Consider the following 16,092-nt stretch of genomic DNA (forward strand, 5'->3'; position numbering starts at 1 on the left):
TTCTATTGAAGTGATATAGTTTGTACATAATGGAAATTTCGGGTTGTCACATCATCCCCCCGTTAGAAGGAATTTCGTCCTGAAATTAGAATTTAAGCAAATAAGAAATTACAAATAACTAAGCGAAAAGGTGAGGGTATTTCAGTTTCATTTGATCCTCACGTTCCCAAGTGAATTCCGGTCCACGCTTTGCGTTCCAGCGCACCTTCACTATCGGGATACGGCTCTGCTTTGTTTGCTTGACCTCTCGGTCCATGATCTCTACTGGTTCCTCCACGAAGTTGAGGCTCTCGTTGATCTCGATCTCATCGAGTGGAATAACAAGAGTCTCGTCGAATAGACACTTTTTCAAGTTTGACACGTGGAAGGTAGGATGTACGTTACTGAGTTCTTGCGGTAGGTTGAGCTTGTAAGCCACAGGGCCGATTCTCACGAGAATATCGAAAGGCCCTATGTATCTTGGATTGAGCTTCCCACACTTTCCAAAGCGTATCAAGCCCTTCCTGGGTGAGACCTTCAGTAGGACTCAGTCGCCCAATTGGAATTCCAATGGTTTCCTTCGCTTGTCAGCGTAGCTTTTCTGTCGGTCTCTAGAGGCTTTCAACCGTTCACGAATTTGAACGATCTTCTTTGTCATTTCCCGAATGATCTCCGGACCCATGAGAGTGCTTTCGGGAACTCGTCCCTTAGCTAACTGGGTATCACCCACTTCAGCCCAGCACAGAGGGGATCTGCACTTTCGGCCATAGAGGACCTCGAATGGAGCTGCCTTTATGCTCGTATGATAACTGTTGTTGTAGGAATATTCAACAAGGGGGTAAATGAGTATCCCAAGCTTTTCTAAAGTCAATCACACAGGCACGCAACATATCTTCTAAGGTTTGGATAGTCCTCTCACTTTGCCCGTCGGTCTGTGGATGGTAGGCTATACTCATGTCCAGCCTAGTTCCTAGGGAATTTTGTAATGACTGCCAGAACCTCGAAGTGAATCTACTATCTCGGTCCGAGATGATAGATAAAGGAACACTGTGCAGCCTTACAATCTCCCTAATGTAAGTTCTGGTAAGTTTCTCCATCTTGTCTGTTTCTTTGATCGGTAGGAAGTGTGCAGACTTGGTCAGTCTATCGACGATGACCCATATGGAATCAAGTCCACCCGTCGTCTTGGGCAACTGGGTTATGAAGTCCATAGTGATCCGCTCCCACTTCCATTCTGGTATCTCCGGTTGTTGTAGAAGACCGGAGGGTTTCTAGTATTCGACCTTGACCTTTGCCCTGTGCTCCTGCCACCTGTCACCATCACAACATTCCCAACATCAAATTTGATGAAATCCACAATCTTGTTGGTGTCCAAATCTAGTTTGATGGTGTCATTAGCTTTGATAAGTGGGTCCGGGTAGCGAATTGTTCTCCCATCATATGTGTTGATGTATAGAATGCCTTTTGACCCGAATTGAACTGATCTAACCTTGCACAATTTGAACTACAACAACAAAAAATAAAACTTTAATTAATTGTTTTAAAAAAAGTATGAAAATAGTCATATATTAATATGAACTAACCTTGGCTCGGGAACAGGGACCACCACGCCATGGCGGACTCCATGGTCAATGAGTCGCTGGGCCAGGCGTTTGGTGCTATCGAATGTAGTTGGGTTAGAAGATAGTACATCCCCTTGAAGCGGGGTAGATAAACCCCAGATGTACCTTTCTATCTTCTTACTTTCCGGGGTAACCATCACGGGGCATAGTGATGCCAGGTCGCTAAACCTGTCAGTGTAGGTCACTATGTCTGATCCGATCATGGTTTTCTCCCATAGCTCTTGTTTACGCTTTTGAACACTGCCCCTTGGGTAGTATTCTTCTAACATCATCTCCTTTAGGTTTTCCCAACCTATTGAGTTAGCCACTGATAGGGTCTGTGACTTAACATGGCTATTCGACCATGTCAAGGCTCTATCGGAGAAGGTGTATGCAACAAACTTAACTTTGCTCCCTTCTGGGCACGAACAGATTGCGAAGACCGAATCTGTTTTCTCAAACCTTCGTATTAGAGCAATGACTCCCCCATTTACATTAAAGAATTTGGGTTTGCAGCTCATGAAGTCCTTGTACGAACATTCCTTTGGGTGTCCATGAGTAACTCTGGGGTTTGTTAAGTGGGTACAGCTACTAGTTCCGTTGGTACCACTTTTGTTGAGATGGGCTAGACCAGCTGCTACTGTGGCTGATATCGCTGCTTGGAGAGCAGCAATATCGAATTGTGGAGGAGGTAGTGGAGTTTAAGTTGGAGTTATCGGAGTAGTACGTCTCGCTAATCTACGAAGAGGCATCTTTGCTAAAAAGAATACAAAGATGAGACGGGAATAAGTCTATAGCAGTGGATATAAGCTGAAAGCTGAAAGACTAAGTTATCCTAGTTCTGCGTGTGTCTGGTTTTGACTTCCATAGGGTTTCGGAAAACAATTCATAAAAGGGAGTCTATATAAAATAGACTTTATGAATCAGAAGTGGCTATCCTGGAATGAATCTCTGCGAATTGAATAACTGATATTGGATACATGAAAAGAAATAATTCTAACACATAGTGTGAGTAGTGTATCCACTAGCTCACGAAGTAAATTAAGGTAATTATTTATTAGCAGGATGCATAAGACATTTTAGTTTCTCCAGCTGATCACTTCTTGGAAATCTCTTTTTGTCTCTCCTTGACTCCTCTGCCGACTGCTATGATGGAGTGGTTACATCTATCAGGGTTTGTCGTACGAGAATGGAAGTGTCTAAAGAATCTATGAGGTTGAGTGTAGCATTATGGGGTGATCCTTACTGGGTCCTCCTATAATTGCGCAATGTATACAAGTTGTATATAATTTAAGATTAAATAGACCTTCGAATAAGTGATCCTACTCCAAAACCACAACCAAACAAGGAACAGGTAGTGAAGCACAGATCACAAATTCTAAGTCTATAGAATCTCAATTTTATAAAATTTTGGAAGTATACACTCCGGAATCATAGACCTACCAGAAGGGTCCTTTAAGTTCTCACATAAGTTATTTATAGTGCCTAAAATACTCCTATAGTAGTTTAATATAATGAACTTGGTATGTTTTAAACTTGTTGAACACAATGATAATTGTGTAAATGTTATTTTTGATAACCATCACTTTAAAGGATTTCTTATAGTTTTATAAGTGATCAAAACCATTTCAAAACTCTTTTAAATTATGTTACTTTATTGTTTATAAAACATCATTTTTAAGTACAATCATAACTCAGTAGATAAATGATTCTTTTATTTAAGTCTATAACAGTTTAAGTAAACATACTAGTAAACTATAATATGTATAGTTTAGGGGTTCAGTACATATTATAACTAGGACAGGGAGTAACATACTATAAAGAGAAACAGGGAGGAGCATACAATATACTATAACAGAAGAACAAATCATGATTAACACACTTATACTAATTATTCCCAGTAACCTAGGAAGGGAACGTATCATTAACTCATTGTTCTAAACAAAAGATGATAATAAATGTGGTATAAGGATATATATATATATATATATATATATATATATATATATATATATATATATATATATATATATATATATATCATAATACACTACATCAAGATGAGTGTACGACCGCACACATGAGTGTACGGTCGTACACTCAAGATGACCGTGAACACACCCCCAAACCCAATCCTTAAGTTTGCTAGATTTAGAACCCATTAAATGATCCTTAACAATGTTAAAAGATAGTAGAAACGAGTCCGACTCTCGATTAATTAGCTGAGCTTACAAGACAAATTTTTTTTAGGTTGTCACAGTTAAGTGAAAAGATGGTATGGATAATGGAAGCCTCTCACTCTCTCTCTGTGTGTGTGTGTGTGTGTGTGTGTGTGTGTGCGTATATATATATATATATATATATATATATATATATATATATATATATATATATATATATATATATAGGAAATTAATTATTATTTTACGTTTTGTTCCTACCTATTTAAGATGATGACAAGTATAAACATTTAACATATCAATCAAATTTAAATTAAATTGAATGACAAATGTCACTACCCAAAATAGGTAGGAAGACAGTAGGAATATTTAATTTTTTTTCCTCTTTCTTCTCTCTCTCTCTCTATCTCTCTCTCTCTCTCTCTCTCTCTATATATATATATATATATATATATATATATATATATATATATATATATATATATATATATATATATAGCGAATAGTTCAAATAAAAAGAGTAAATAATATGAGAACGTAAAAATTCTATTTTATGTTATTATTCTACAATTAATTTTGTATCCACAACCTTATGTCATTATTCATCAATGAATAAAAGAATAGTCACATGTTAAAACTAAAATTAGAATTTACATCAAAAATATACATACATGAATTTTTAATAGAATAATAACATTCTAACGAATATATGAATAATCAAATATTAATATTCATATAAAATTAGTTCAACAATACACATATACAACATTTATTACATAATAATAACATAAACATAATATTTTTACGTTCTCACATTATTTGTTGTTTTTATTTGAACTTCCTTCTCTCTCTCTCTCTCTCTCTCTCTCTCTCTCTCTATATATATATATATATATATATATATATATATATATATATATATATATATATATATATATATATATATATATATATATATATATAAACATTTGCTTTTTAAGAATTGGTTTAAAGATAAAGAAATTTGATGTCTTACCTTTTCAGCTATTGATAAGACGAGAGTGAAGCGTCTTCCATATATTTTAGTTTTGTTTTAAAACTTCAGAAATTACTAAATATTTGGTTTGTTTAGTCTATTTTTCTTTTTGGTTTGTTCCAAAATAATAATCTACTTCTAAAAATAAATAACATTTTTATCTAAATATCATCTCATTATTATTTAACCAACTAAGAATTTAATGAAACATTAAATGCAAAGTAACGACAAAACTGTCATTTTATCGTATACAATTAGTGATAATTAATGCTTCCTTAATCTGTATGTTTTTTGTCTGTAGACAATAATTTTGGGACGGAGAGAGTATGACCAATATTGACAAAATTGGGAAACAATTGAAATTTGTGAAGATAATATGTACCGTTTAACTTTTAAAATCATGTATTAATTTCAAATAATAATTACTTAATTAAAATTGTTATGACTTCGTATGGTAATAAAGTGACTATTGCCAAACAAATGTGGAATTATGGAATTATTATGGAACCAAGTTCGAGCTCCATAAAACTCGAGTGTGACCCGGCTTGACGTTTCAAGCCGTATGTGTCAAGCTAGAGTTTGATGTGTTACTGATTTTACATAATTTAGTTTCACAATTCTATTTGGTGCGCTTTAACTGTTCAATTTAATATGGACTTGCAATTGGTTAATTATTTCAAATCTAGATACGGATGCTTGTTGAGTATTATATGCGATTCTTGTTCATCATTCTATGTCTTCAACTTTATACAAGTGGTTTCATCTCCTAAATGAAGATAGAGATACCTAAAAGCATCAAAAATACCCTTCAAATGCGTATCCATGGTGTTGGACAAAATATTGGGGTCAATTACAAATTCATGAACCAAATTTACATTTTTAAATAAAAGATTTTAAAAAAATGATCCTCATATCCAAAAACAAATGTCTAAAGAAATCATGTTGGTAATAAATTTGTGCTAATATATAATACAACAAATTCATTAATATTGCATATGTGCCAGTTGTATCATATAATTATTTTTAGAAAATATTTAACAATCACATAAAACTTGGAAAGTTAAATCATTATATAATTGATAGATTGTTATAATTCAATGAATAAGCATCACGTGACCTTTAAGGGAACATTATACCAAAACACAAGATTTGTAGAAAATGACACTAACTCTCAAACAATGACAGAATTATATGATATAAGTTATAACCGTTATAAAATTATGTTTTATTAATTTTCCCCTTCTGTGTAACATATGTCCAACCCCCCTCTCTCTCACCTTCTATAAATATATACATTGTACGCATATGTGTTGTGGTATCGATTCAGTTACACGTGAGGGAGAATTTGGAATGTTTTCGAAAGTGTTCACTTTGATGAGTTTGAAATCAAGAAATGGTGATTAAAAATTCAAAGGAAAGTTGCAGAACATCAATGGCGTATTCTTCTTTCTTTGTTGCTGTCATAATCCTCTCTTTCCCATCTTCAATCTTCTCTTCTCCAGGTTCTCTCTCTCTCTCTCTCTCTCTCTCTCTCTACCCATCTCTTTCTCTCTCTATCTACTCTCTCTCTTTCTCATGAAGTTTTCTCTCTTTGTTGTTGTTATTGCAGATGGCCCCCTCTATGATTACACTGCTTACACACAGGTAATTTCTTTGTTTCTTCAGTACAACTGTTCATGAAAATGAGTTCATAGTTCATGTTTTCAAATATGAAAACAAGAAAAGATTTGATGGGTGTTTGGATTTGTTTAAAATTGTTGAAACAGTGTAAACTGGAACCCGAGGATCCACTTTACGATGGAGGAATCCTGAAAAATGAAGCTGCAACAATGGAATTCATTACGGAGGGTAACGGGACCATGGTCTCCTGGCCTGCTTTCGTGTTGTCAAGTCTTGATCCTTCAACCTTCTACAGTTTCTCCAGTTAAGATTATTATTGAATCAAATTGGTAACTTTTCAAATTATTTTATGGGAAATAGCTCTACTTAGTTAATGTCAATCAATATCAATATCAATATTATAAGTAAAATATTTATTCTTTAGTTCGAAGTTTGACTAGTCATACCAACAACATACTTAAAAAGTTAAAATATCACACGGATAATAACAATTTGTAGCGCCACACTTGTAAAACGTAATTTAATTTAACATATAACATAATTACATTCATTTTATTATTTACATAAAATAGCAATGTAAAGGGCATCTCCAACCTAATTTTTATACCAAGTTTGATGTAAATTTGGTCCGATCCGTGTTTTTAAATACTCCCTAATAATTAAATAGCTTTTTGCAATATGTCACACTCTCATTGATTTGATAAAATGTTATTTTGTGGTTATTTTCGATTAATTTTTTTCGACATGACATTTATGGTTTTTTTTTCTCATTTTATTAATTTCCATCTAATATTTAAATATAATAATTACAATAAATGTAACAATAAATGGATATCAATTTTATTAATTGACTTTCTTCTAATTTTAAATTTTCTAAATTAAAATTTCATTAGTTTCTTTTATTTATGTATCTAATTTATTTATTTAATTTAAAAGAAAAACAAACAATTTAATTTTAATAATTCAATATTTTTTCTATTTTTTTCTTATGACTTCAAACTTGTCAAATGTTTAGAATTTCTTATATTTTTCTAAATAAACTCGTATAATATGTAGGTCTTAAACCTAATAATATAATATAAAATGAGATTTTATATTATTTTTTAACACCAAACAAATATAATATTAGTTGTTTCAACATTCTATAACGATCCTTCTAACTTTAAATTTATATATTTATAGTCTATCGATATTTTACTAATATAAACCACAATATATATATATATATATATATATATATATATATATATATATATATATATATATATATATATACTATTTTTTATATTAATATTTACAAAATTATTAAAATAAAATTATATAAATAAGTTTATAGAAAAAACTAATAAATATAAGGGTTGATTTTTATAATTATCAAAAGTTAACAATTTGGAATATACCTAAAATGTTCATTCTAGTGTTAAAAAGGTATAATAGATCAAAAACAATATAGTGTTTAGGGTTAATGACATAAAAAATCTTTAAATTTGTAAGTTTTTGTTGGTTTCACCATTTTATAGATTTTAAGTTCATTAAAAGAGAATTCTTACAATTTTTTCAACTTTACCCTTTGGTTTGTTAAAACTCTTAAGTTTGGTTTTTTTGGTTTATTAAAGTCGTAAATTAAAAAAAATTCAGTTTAACTAGATAAATTTACAAAAATGATAAAATTGAAAAAAAAAAAGTTATAAATTTGAGGAATTAATGGACCTAAAGCATAACTTTAGGTAAAACCGACAAAAACTTACAATCTCGAGAGTTTTTATAACATTTGCCCTCGTGTTTAAACTATCTTTTAATACCAATTTTAGTAATTTTGTGTAAAATATATTGTTAAGAATTAGACATGTTCTTACAATTATTAACTATTTTAACAATCTACTTATACTTTGTTAGTGATGATAATAATATATAAAAAATAAAATACATTCTTCACATTGGAAAAATCTACTTATACTTTGTTAGTGATGATAATAATATATAAAAAATAAAATACATTCTTCACATTGGAAAGAAAAATAAGTTTGTTCCTGTAATTGATTATATATATATATATATATATATATATATATATATATATATATATATATATATATATATATATATATATATATATATATATATATATGTGAGAGAGAGAGAGAGAAAATAAATAGCTATTCTCACTAAAAGAAATTAATTCTTTTTATTATGGGTAACATACATAGTTATCATAAATAAAAGATATAAATACTTGTTATTAAGTTGTTGGTAATAGAGCACTCTTTGTATTATATTTTTGCCACATCATATGTCATGTCATTCTACACACCACTTTATTTTTCGTTAGGAAATAGTCACCACACCACACACCACAACATTTTAATTTTCACCACACCACTTCATTCTCCACAATATTTTATTTTTTGTTAAGAAATGATCACCACACTACACCATTTTAATTTTCAAGTCACCTTTTTTCTCGGATTTTAATAAATAAACAAAATAATTTTATAAAACATAACACGTAAATAAAACATTACATTTTAATCGGAAATAAAGGCATTACAAGAAACTAAAAATACATTATGATAATTAAAAAAACATACAATGTTAACTCATTTAAATTTGACCCTTAATTTTTTTGTTGATTCTTTACCTTCAACTCTAGCAAAAGTTTAAGATCTTTGGCGCTCATACTTAGAATTGGCAAGTCATTGATGAGTCGGTGCTCTCGTCGTGACCATTCAGGTTCTTCTCCTCATTCTCGTCGTTCCCACTCAACTGCTTCTTGTCGGCGAGAATTTCTATGTGCTCACATCTCAGTACATTATCTTGTTACATTACTACTATGCGCTACTTAAATTTCTCTTTTTATTTCCACCATTAGCTTTGATTTTCTTTCAATTTCCTTCGCATGTTTAGCAATTCGCTTCTCCTTGTCCCTTTCTATCGGTCACAACCGAGGAGGGGAGACCTCTACAATTTCATTCATCTCGGCGTCATGGTCGATGTGAGTTCATGCATTGGAAACGTCGACCGGAAGCTAATTTTGTGATCTCTTTGATTGTGTTTTCAATGATGTTGGAACATAAGACAATTTTGGATCTTTTCTCAAAATCTCCCATGGTTTCTCAAAATGGAAAACATAGCTCATCTTTAATCGATACTGCACCTTCACGATTTTAAAACACATTGAAGTCTATGATATCACTTTCTTTTTTCGAATAAAGCTTATTGCATATTCCGATGAATTCGGTACACGTCCTGTTCATTTCTAGTCATTTACTACTTAAGACATCGTTGTTGCGGTATTGACTTTTCTTCATTGTAGCATGAACTTTTGGAGTACCCCTTCCCAAAAAGCATTTTCTTCATACCATTTCTTGCCATTTACTACTTAAGACATTGATCGTTTTTTTAGTGGACGATAGAGAAGGAAATTGTGTTATCAGAGGCCCGGTGTGCGACTTTAAAAAACATCATTGGCGTAAATGATATGAAGACAAATGTTTTTTGGGAAGGTGTGCACCAAAAATTTCATGCTAAAATGAATAAAAGTCCATAGCACAACAACAATGCCATAATTAGTAAATGACAAGAAATAACAGGAGGTATATCAAACTCAACGGAATATACAATAAGCTTTATTCGGAAAAAAAAAAGCGGTTGCATTTACTTTGATGTTTTTAAAGCTGTTAATGCACAATATCGATCAGAGATTGGCCACGTTTTCAATTTTGAGAAACCATGTGAGATTTTAAGAAAAGATCCAAAATGGAGTTACGTTCCAATGCTATTAGAAAACAAAATCGAAGAGGTCACAAAATTCAGGTTCGGTTGACGCTTCCGATACATGAACTCACATATACCTTAACACCGGGATGGATGAAATTCCAGAAGACATTGCGGAGGTCTCCCTTCCTCGACGACCGATAGGAAGGGACAAGGCGAAACAAGCAGCTAAACATGCGTAGGAAATGTTTAGCAAAGGAAATTGAACGGAAATCGAAGGACACAGCGGAAATAGAAGAAAAATTCAAGGAGCACATAGTAGTGCAACAAGACAAAAACATATTGAGACGTGAGCACATAGAACTTCTTCAACGACAAGAAGTGGTTGAGTGGGAATAACAAAAATGAGAATAAAAAATCAGGCACAACTAGAGTTAGAATACGCACTCTACTCATAACAACTAATCAATGACTCACAAATTCTAAGAACAGTCACCGAAGGTTTGTCGTCCGAAGATCATGACATTTTGCTAGAGTTGAAGGCACAGATTCGAGAAAAAAAATAAGGGGCAAATTTACGTTAGTTATTCTTGTATGCAAGGTTGTCAAGATTGGAATCATATATATATATGATCATTTTCAGTTTTGCAAAATCGAGATCGTAAGATCGGGATCGGGATCTAAAAAATTACATAAAAAAGTAATTGATCATATATAAAACTTTTTTTTTTGTATATCATGGTTAAATACCAATGGCCTAGCGGTATGGAGTGACCATCTCATATGAGAGGTCTGAGGTTCAAGTCTCGGTGGAGACATAAGTGGTTATTTAGGACTAGATTATTTAGTTTGTCGTTTCAAAAAAAAATATAGTGGTTAATGACATGGTTAGATAGCTAAAAAGAGCATTAATACTAACTATTTATCATACAACAATAACAACTCACAACCTTCATGTTATTTGCTTTAACTATAAGGAGGAAATCAATAACAATTTTAACTTTTGAAGCTCAATTAAAAACTGCAAATTCTCAAGCTCTCAAGGAAAAAGGTTTGAACATTAAAAGAAAAGAAACCACAAAAAGGCTCATGTTTATTGTTGATTTTGAACTATTCAAGGAAGAAATTAACAACAAGCCAAAGCTAAATCGCAATACTATCGATGATGGTAAAAAGTAAAAGGAAAAAAGAATTCTATTGATGTTGGTCATTTATGGTTCAAAAAACAATACAAGAATAAAGTTACTCTTGATTGCACATTAAGTAAGGAGACCAATTCAACCAACAAAATGGGTAAATATAATAAAAATTGGATCAAAATTTGGCAATTTTCATGGAATTGTAGGATCGGATCGGATCCCGATCTTACGATCCCGATCCCGATCCCGATCATACCAACTTGTCTGCGATCTTACATGTAAAATAATCTTATTGTGACCTGACAATGTTTTTATAGGTAGGATCCTAGGATCTAATGATCACGATCCCGATCTTGACAACCTTTGTTGTATGTTTTTTATTTATCTTAACGTATTTTTAATGTCTTTGTTTTAAATTAAAATGCAATGTTTTTGTTTAAATATTATGTTTTATAAATAATATTTTATAAATTATTATTTTTATTTATTAACAAAAGAAAACAAAAACAAATGACATGGAAAGTGTGACCCGTACCCACCAGCCTACAAAAATAAAGCGGTGTGGAGAATGACATTTCATGTGATGTAGTAAAATAAATGATGTGGAGAGTATGACCCGTACCCACCAGCCTGCCTTTGCGTTGTATTCTCCATGGAGACATGACATTAGGGTGGGGCGGTATTCCCGATGTGACCACAACATCAGACCCATAACTACACAAAAATATCCCACATTAATTAACATTGACAAATTGATCTCCTTCTACACTATTAACACAAAATGATCATCAATTCCCTAAACGCTTGATTAGGAAATTCCAAAAGATTATGAAACTGATTTTTGTCAACAGATTCTTTTTTGAGAAATTCCAAAAATTTGCAAATTGTTCGTATTTCACAATTATTTAAAAAATGTCATAATCAAAATTGAAACATTTTCAAAACTTTGACGCCGCTTTGTGGCTGGGATCATTCAAAAAGGCATTCCGCACCAATTGTGAAATTGATTCTTATTTTATGTTAATGCTAAAAAATCTAGTTAATTTGTTAAATATCAAGTCATATGTTGGTCATTATCTCTAAAATATATCAAATCATACATTAATAATTTGATCAATATATAAAAAACTACTAAATACTTTTTCTGTTGGGGAGTTGTAGGTTGGATTAAGATCTCCGGTTCAAATTCATCCTTGATTACCGCAAGGCTATCAACTGGAAATTCTTGTGTAGGGACAGTTGTTGCACGTCATGAATGTTGGTCCTTCCTTAAAGGCGGATTTTACATAAATTCAGAACCAAATCCCTCCCTACTCTACTTCCAGGTGCCACAAATAGCAACATACGTTGCTTTATTTTTCCTCACAATATACTTCTACTTTTATATCAATTTAAACAATATGTAACATGAAATCTTTAAAATGATGTAGAATTCAGATGACAAGGAAATTACCATAACAATTTCGAGTGCATCTTTGCAACCCTTTACTAAAGAGCAATGGTCACTTCAACAACAGTACAAGATCAACACCGTATGTACAAGTTGTTGAAGCATAATTTTTATTTTCATTTCTTTCATTTTCTAAATATGGATTTTTAATATATCATTTGATTCAGGAAAGAAAGCGTGCTGTTACAATTCACGTGTCGGATAAACAAGGAGCTCGGCTACAAGGGGCAGTGATCCGTGTGGAACAAGTTTCGAAAGATTTTCCATTTGGATCCGCTATAAACAATTATATCATTGGAAATTTACCTTATCAGGTATGTTTTATGGTTCAACACATGAATGTATCATGTTCTTTTTTGACAATTGCTAGGAATAGTAACGTAGTTTACTCTTTTTTATAATGTAGGTAAGGTACTTTGTTTTTAAACCAAAATAGCAACATATTTACATTTCTTTATCAATAATAGCAACTTACTTATTTTCTTTTCTCGATAATAACAATATGTTACTTGTAATTGCAACGTACTTACATTTTTTACTATTAATAGAAATATGTAAGTCATAACGGCAACATACATACATCTTATGGACACGTATTGCACTTACAAATCTTTACGCATAATCGAAAATATCCACATTTCTTTACTAAAAAAATAAAGTACAACACCTATATTGGTAGCAAAATGTTAATATATTGCCATTTTACGTAAAGATATAAAATAAAATGCTACTATCGATAAAGATTTTTTTTTACCGATAATAGCATTGTAAGTTGCTATTGTGGGTAAAATATAATTACATTGCTATACGGCTCATGAGAGTAAAGTAGGTTGCTATTTTGACCAATTTGTGCTAGTTTTTCTTCAAATGAGAGAGAGAGAGAGAGAGAGAGAGAGAGAGAGAGAGGAATCTTCAGCTTTTTCCAAATTTACCTTCATTTATTTGTTACCTTCTATTTCTCCGAAGCTGTCGTCATTTTTTTCATATATTTTAAAAATCATTTATCCAGATAACATTTTATTCAAAGATGATCAACGTCTGAGTTTATTTGAATTTACATTTATAGAAATGGTTCGTGGAACGATTTAATGCAGCCGTATTTGAAAACGAGCTCAAATGGGCTGCAACCGAGCCTAAACAAGGGGTATACGATTACACATTAGCCGATAAAATGCTTGATTTTGTTCGAGCAAACCAAATTGTTGCTAGAGGTCACAACATTTTTTGGGAAGACCCAAAATACATACCTTCATGGGTTCTTAATCTAACCGATCTCGAGCTAGAGCTAGCAGTGAAACAAAGAATCACAAGCCTAATGACAAGGTACAAAGACGAATTCGTCCACTGGGATGTTAGCAACGAGTTTCTTCACTTTGATTTTTACGAGGATAAACTTGGAAAAAATGCTACTTACGAATTCTTTAAAGCCGCACATGAAGCCGACCCTTTAGCGACGCTTTTCATGAACGATTTTAATGTTGTGGAGAGTTGTAGAGATGTTAAATCTACAGTCGACACTTATATTTCGAAAATGAGGGATTTGAGGAGATTTGGAGTTTATATGGATGGGATCGGATTGGAAAGTCACTTTGAAGTACCGAATTTGCCTTTGATGCGAGCCATTCTTGATAAATTTGCAACGTTACAAATTCCGATTTGGCTTACTGAAGTTGATATTGCAAATACATTAGGCCAAGATACACAGGTTAGTATCAAGATTTACTTTGTCCTTCATGAAAAGCTAGACTATTTGCGACAGAAATGAGTGTCATTTAGATCCATAAATTGCATCTCTATAGCTGCGTTTATTAGGATATGACATGACATGAAATAAGAAGTTGTACTATGTTTTACTTCTTTTACTTATTTTGAAGTCAGATCGGAATGATGTCAAATGGGACAAATCTATAATTTTTTAAAATATGTCCCACTAAAAAGGTTAAACAATAGGGGCAACTGTCCAAATTATTCCATGATCTGTCATCCTAAGTGAATCTCGTGACACCAAACGAGTAGTTTTTTAATTTTATTTTTTATTTAATTTAATTTATTTTTTTTGTGAAGCGTGGGTTGTGTATAATTCTTTTTTTTGGAGGAAACAATCATTTTCGTTGTAATAAAAAGAATTAAGAAAGACTTCTAAGACGCATATTAAGTTTTTAATCAGCTCTTTTAAGAGCTAGTATTCAAATATTTATGCAATGGTCCGGTTTCATTAGTTAAATCCATATTTTCTACCTTAATCACAAAAACATCTTTTGTACTATTGTTTTTAATATATATTTTTTTCTCTCTTATAGGCGACTTATTTGGAAGATGTTTTGCGTGAAGGCTTCTCACACCCTTCAGTTAATGGAATAATGTTGTGGTCTGCCTTGAAGCAGAACGGAAAATGTTACCAAATGTGCCTAACTGATACAAATTTCAACAATCTTCCAGCTGGTGATACTGTCGATAGGCTTCTAAAAGAATGGCAAACTGGGGTTATCAATAGTCAAACTGACGAACATGGTACTTTTAGCTTTTATGGGTTCTTAGGAGAATACACGGTCATGGCTAATTTTAGGGGCAAAACTACAAACTCCACATTTTCGGTTAGTAAAAGTGACGAAACAAGACATTTTAGCATTCAGATTTGAATTATATGCATCAAGTCACATGTATGTGCATTAATAGAAACATGTACCATACAGATTCATTATGCATTCGTTTCTTCGTATTGTTGTTTAGTTACTAGTTATTGAGGTTGAAAATTGTTATAGTCGGTACAAAGTTGTAAGAACTTTGCTCTTATGGAAAAAGGTATAGTAGATTACATGTATCGGTAAAAAAAATAATTATGTTGTTATTTCTTAGAATTTAACCATGTGTCATATGTTATGATATTGTAGTATATATATCTCTTAATGTTAGTGTATAGAGATATATTACATTGTATGCATGAAGTTAGGCATTAGGCATCGGAAATCTCTCAACAATTTGAGAGTAAACCACGAGACTACTAGAGCTGTTTCAAATCCACTATCACAAATATTTGAGCAATACAAAACTCTTCTCTAGATGTACTAGAGGCATACAATAAACATCAAACACTTGGAACATATGGCTTCAAGTGTTAGGAATCAAATAAGCAAAGACAAAGAAGAATATCACCAAAACAAGGGATGCTTTCCAGCAAAAAACAAAAGCAACGACTCCCGAGGCTCCAAGACAGATATGGGCAAACAAACCGGACGATTTAAAGGCTTTGATGTTAGGAAGTAGCTACCCAAAAATCAAAGAAAACGAACTATTGGATCTCTGGGAAATTACTAATGCATGAGTATCTTCAAAAATGGAAAAAAGATGAAACTCTCTCTCTCTCTCTCTCTCTATCTATCTATCTCTCTTCATC

At 32.2% G+C, this 16,092-nt stretch overlaps 1 protein-coding gene across 1 annotated transcript; it reads left to right on the top strand.

The window, feature by feature from the left end:
- Positions 1–6,011: 6,011 nt before the first annotated feature.
- Positions 6,012–15,573, top strand: LOC111877942 (endo-1,4-beta-xylanase 5). The gene is made up of 8 exons (XM_023874447.3): positions 6,012–6,277; positions 6,385–6,419; positions 6,542–6,698; positions 12,410–12,573; positions 12,679–12,780; positions 12,866–13,012; positions 13,765–14,403; positions 14,999–15,573. Exons 1-8 carry the CDS (start codon positions 6,169–6,171, stop codon positions 15,335–15,337), a joined length of 1,692 nt encoding a protein of 563 aa, XP_023730215.1. The 5' UTR covers positions 6,012–6,168; the 3' UTR covers positions 15,338–15,573.
- Positions 15,574–16,092: the final 519 nt, after the last annotated feature.

This window comes from Lactuca sativa, chromosome 4 (assembly GCF_002870075.4).
Source record: "Lactuca sativa cultivar Salinas chromosome 4, Lsat_Salinas_v11, whole genome shotgun sequence".
Taxonomy (NCBI): Eukaryota; Viridiplantae; Streptophyta; class Magnoliopsida; order Asterales; family Asteraceae; genus Lactuca; species Lactuca sativa.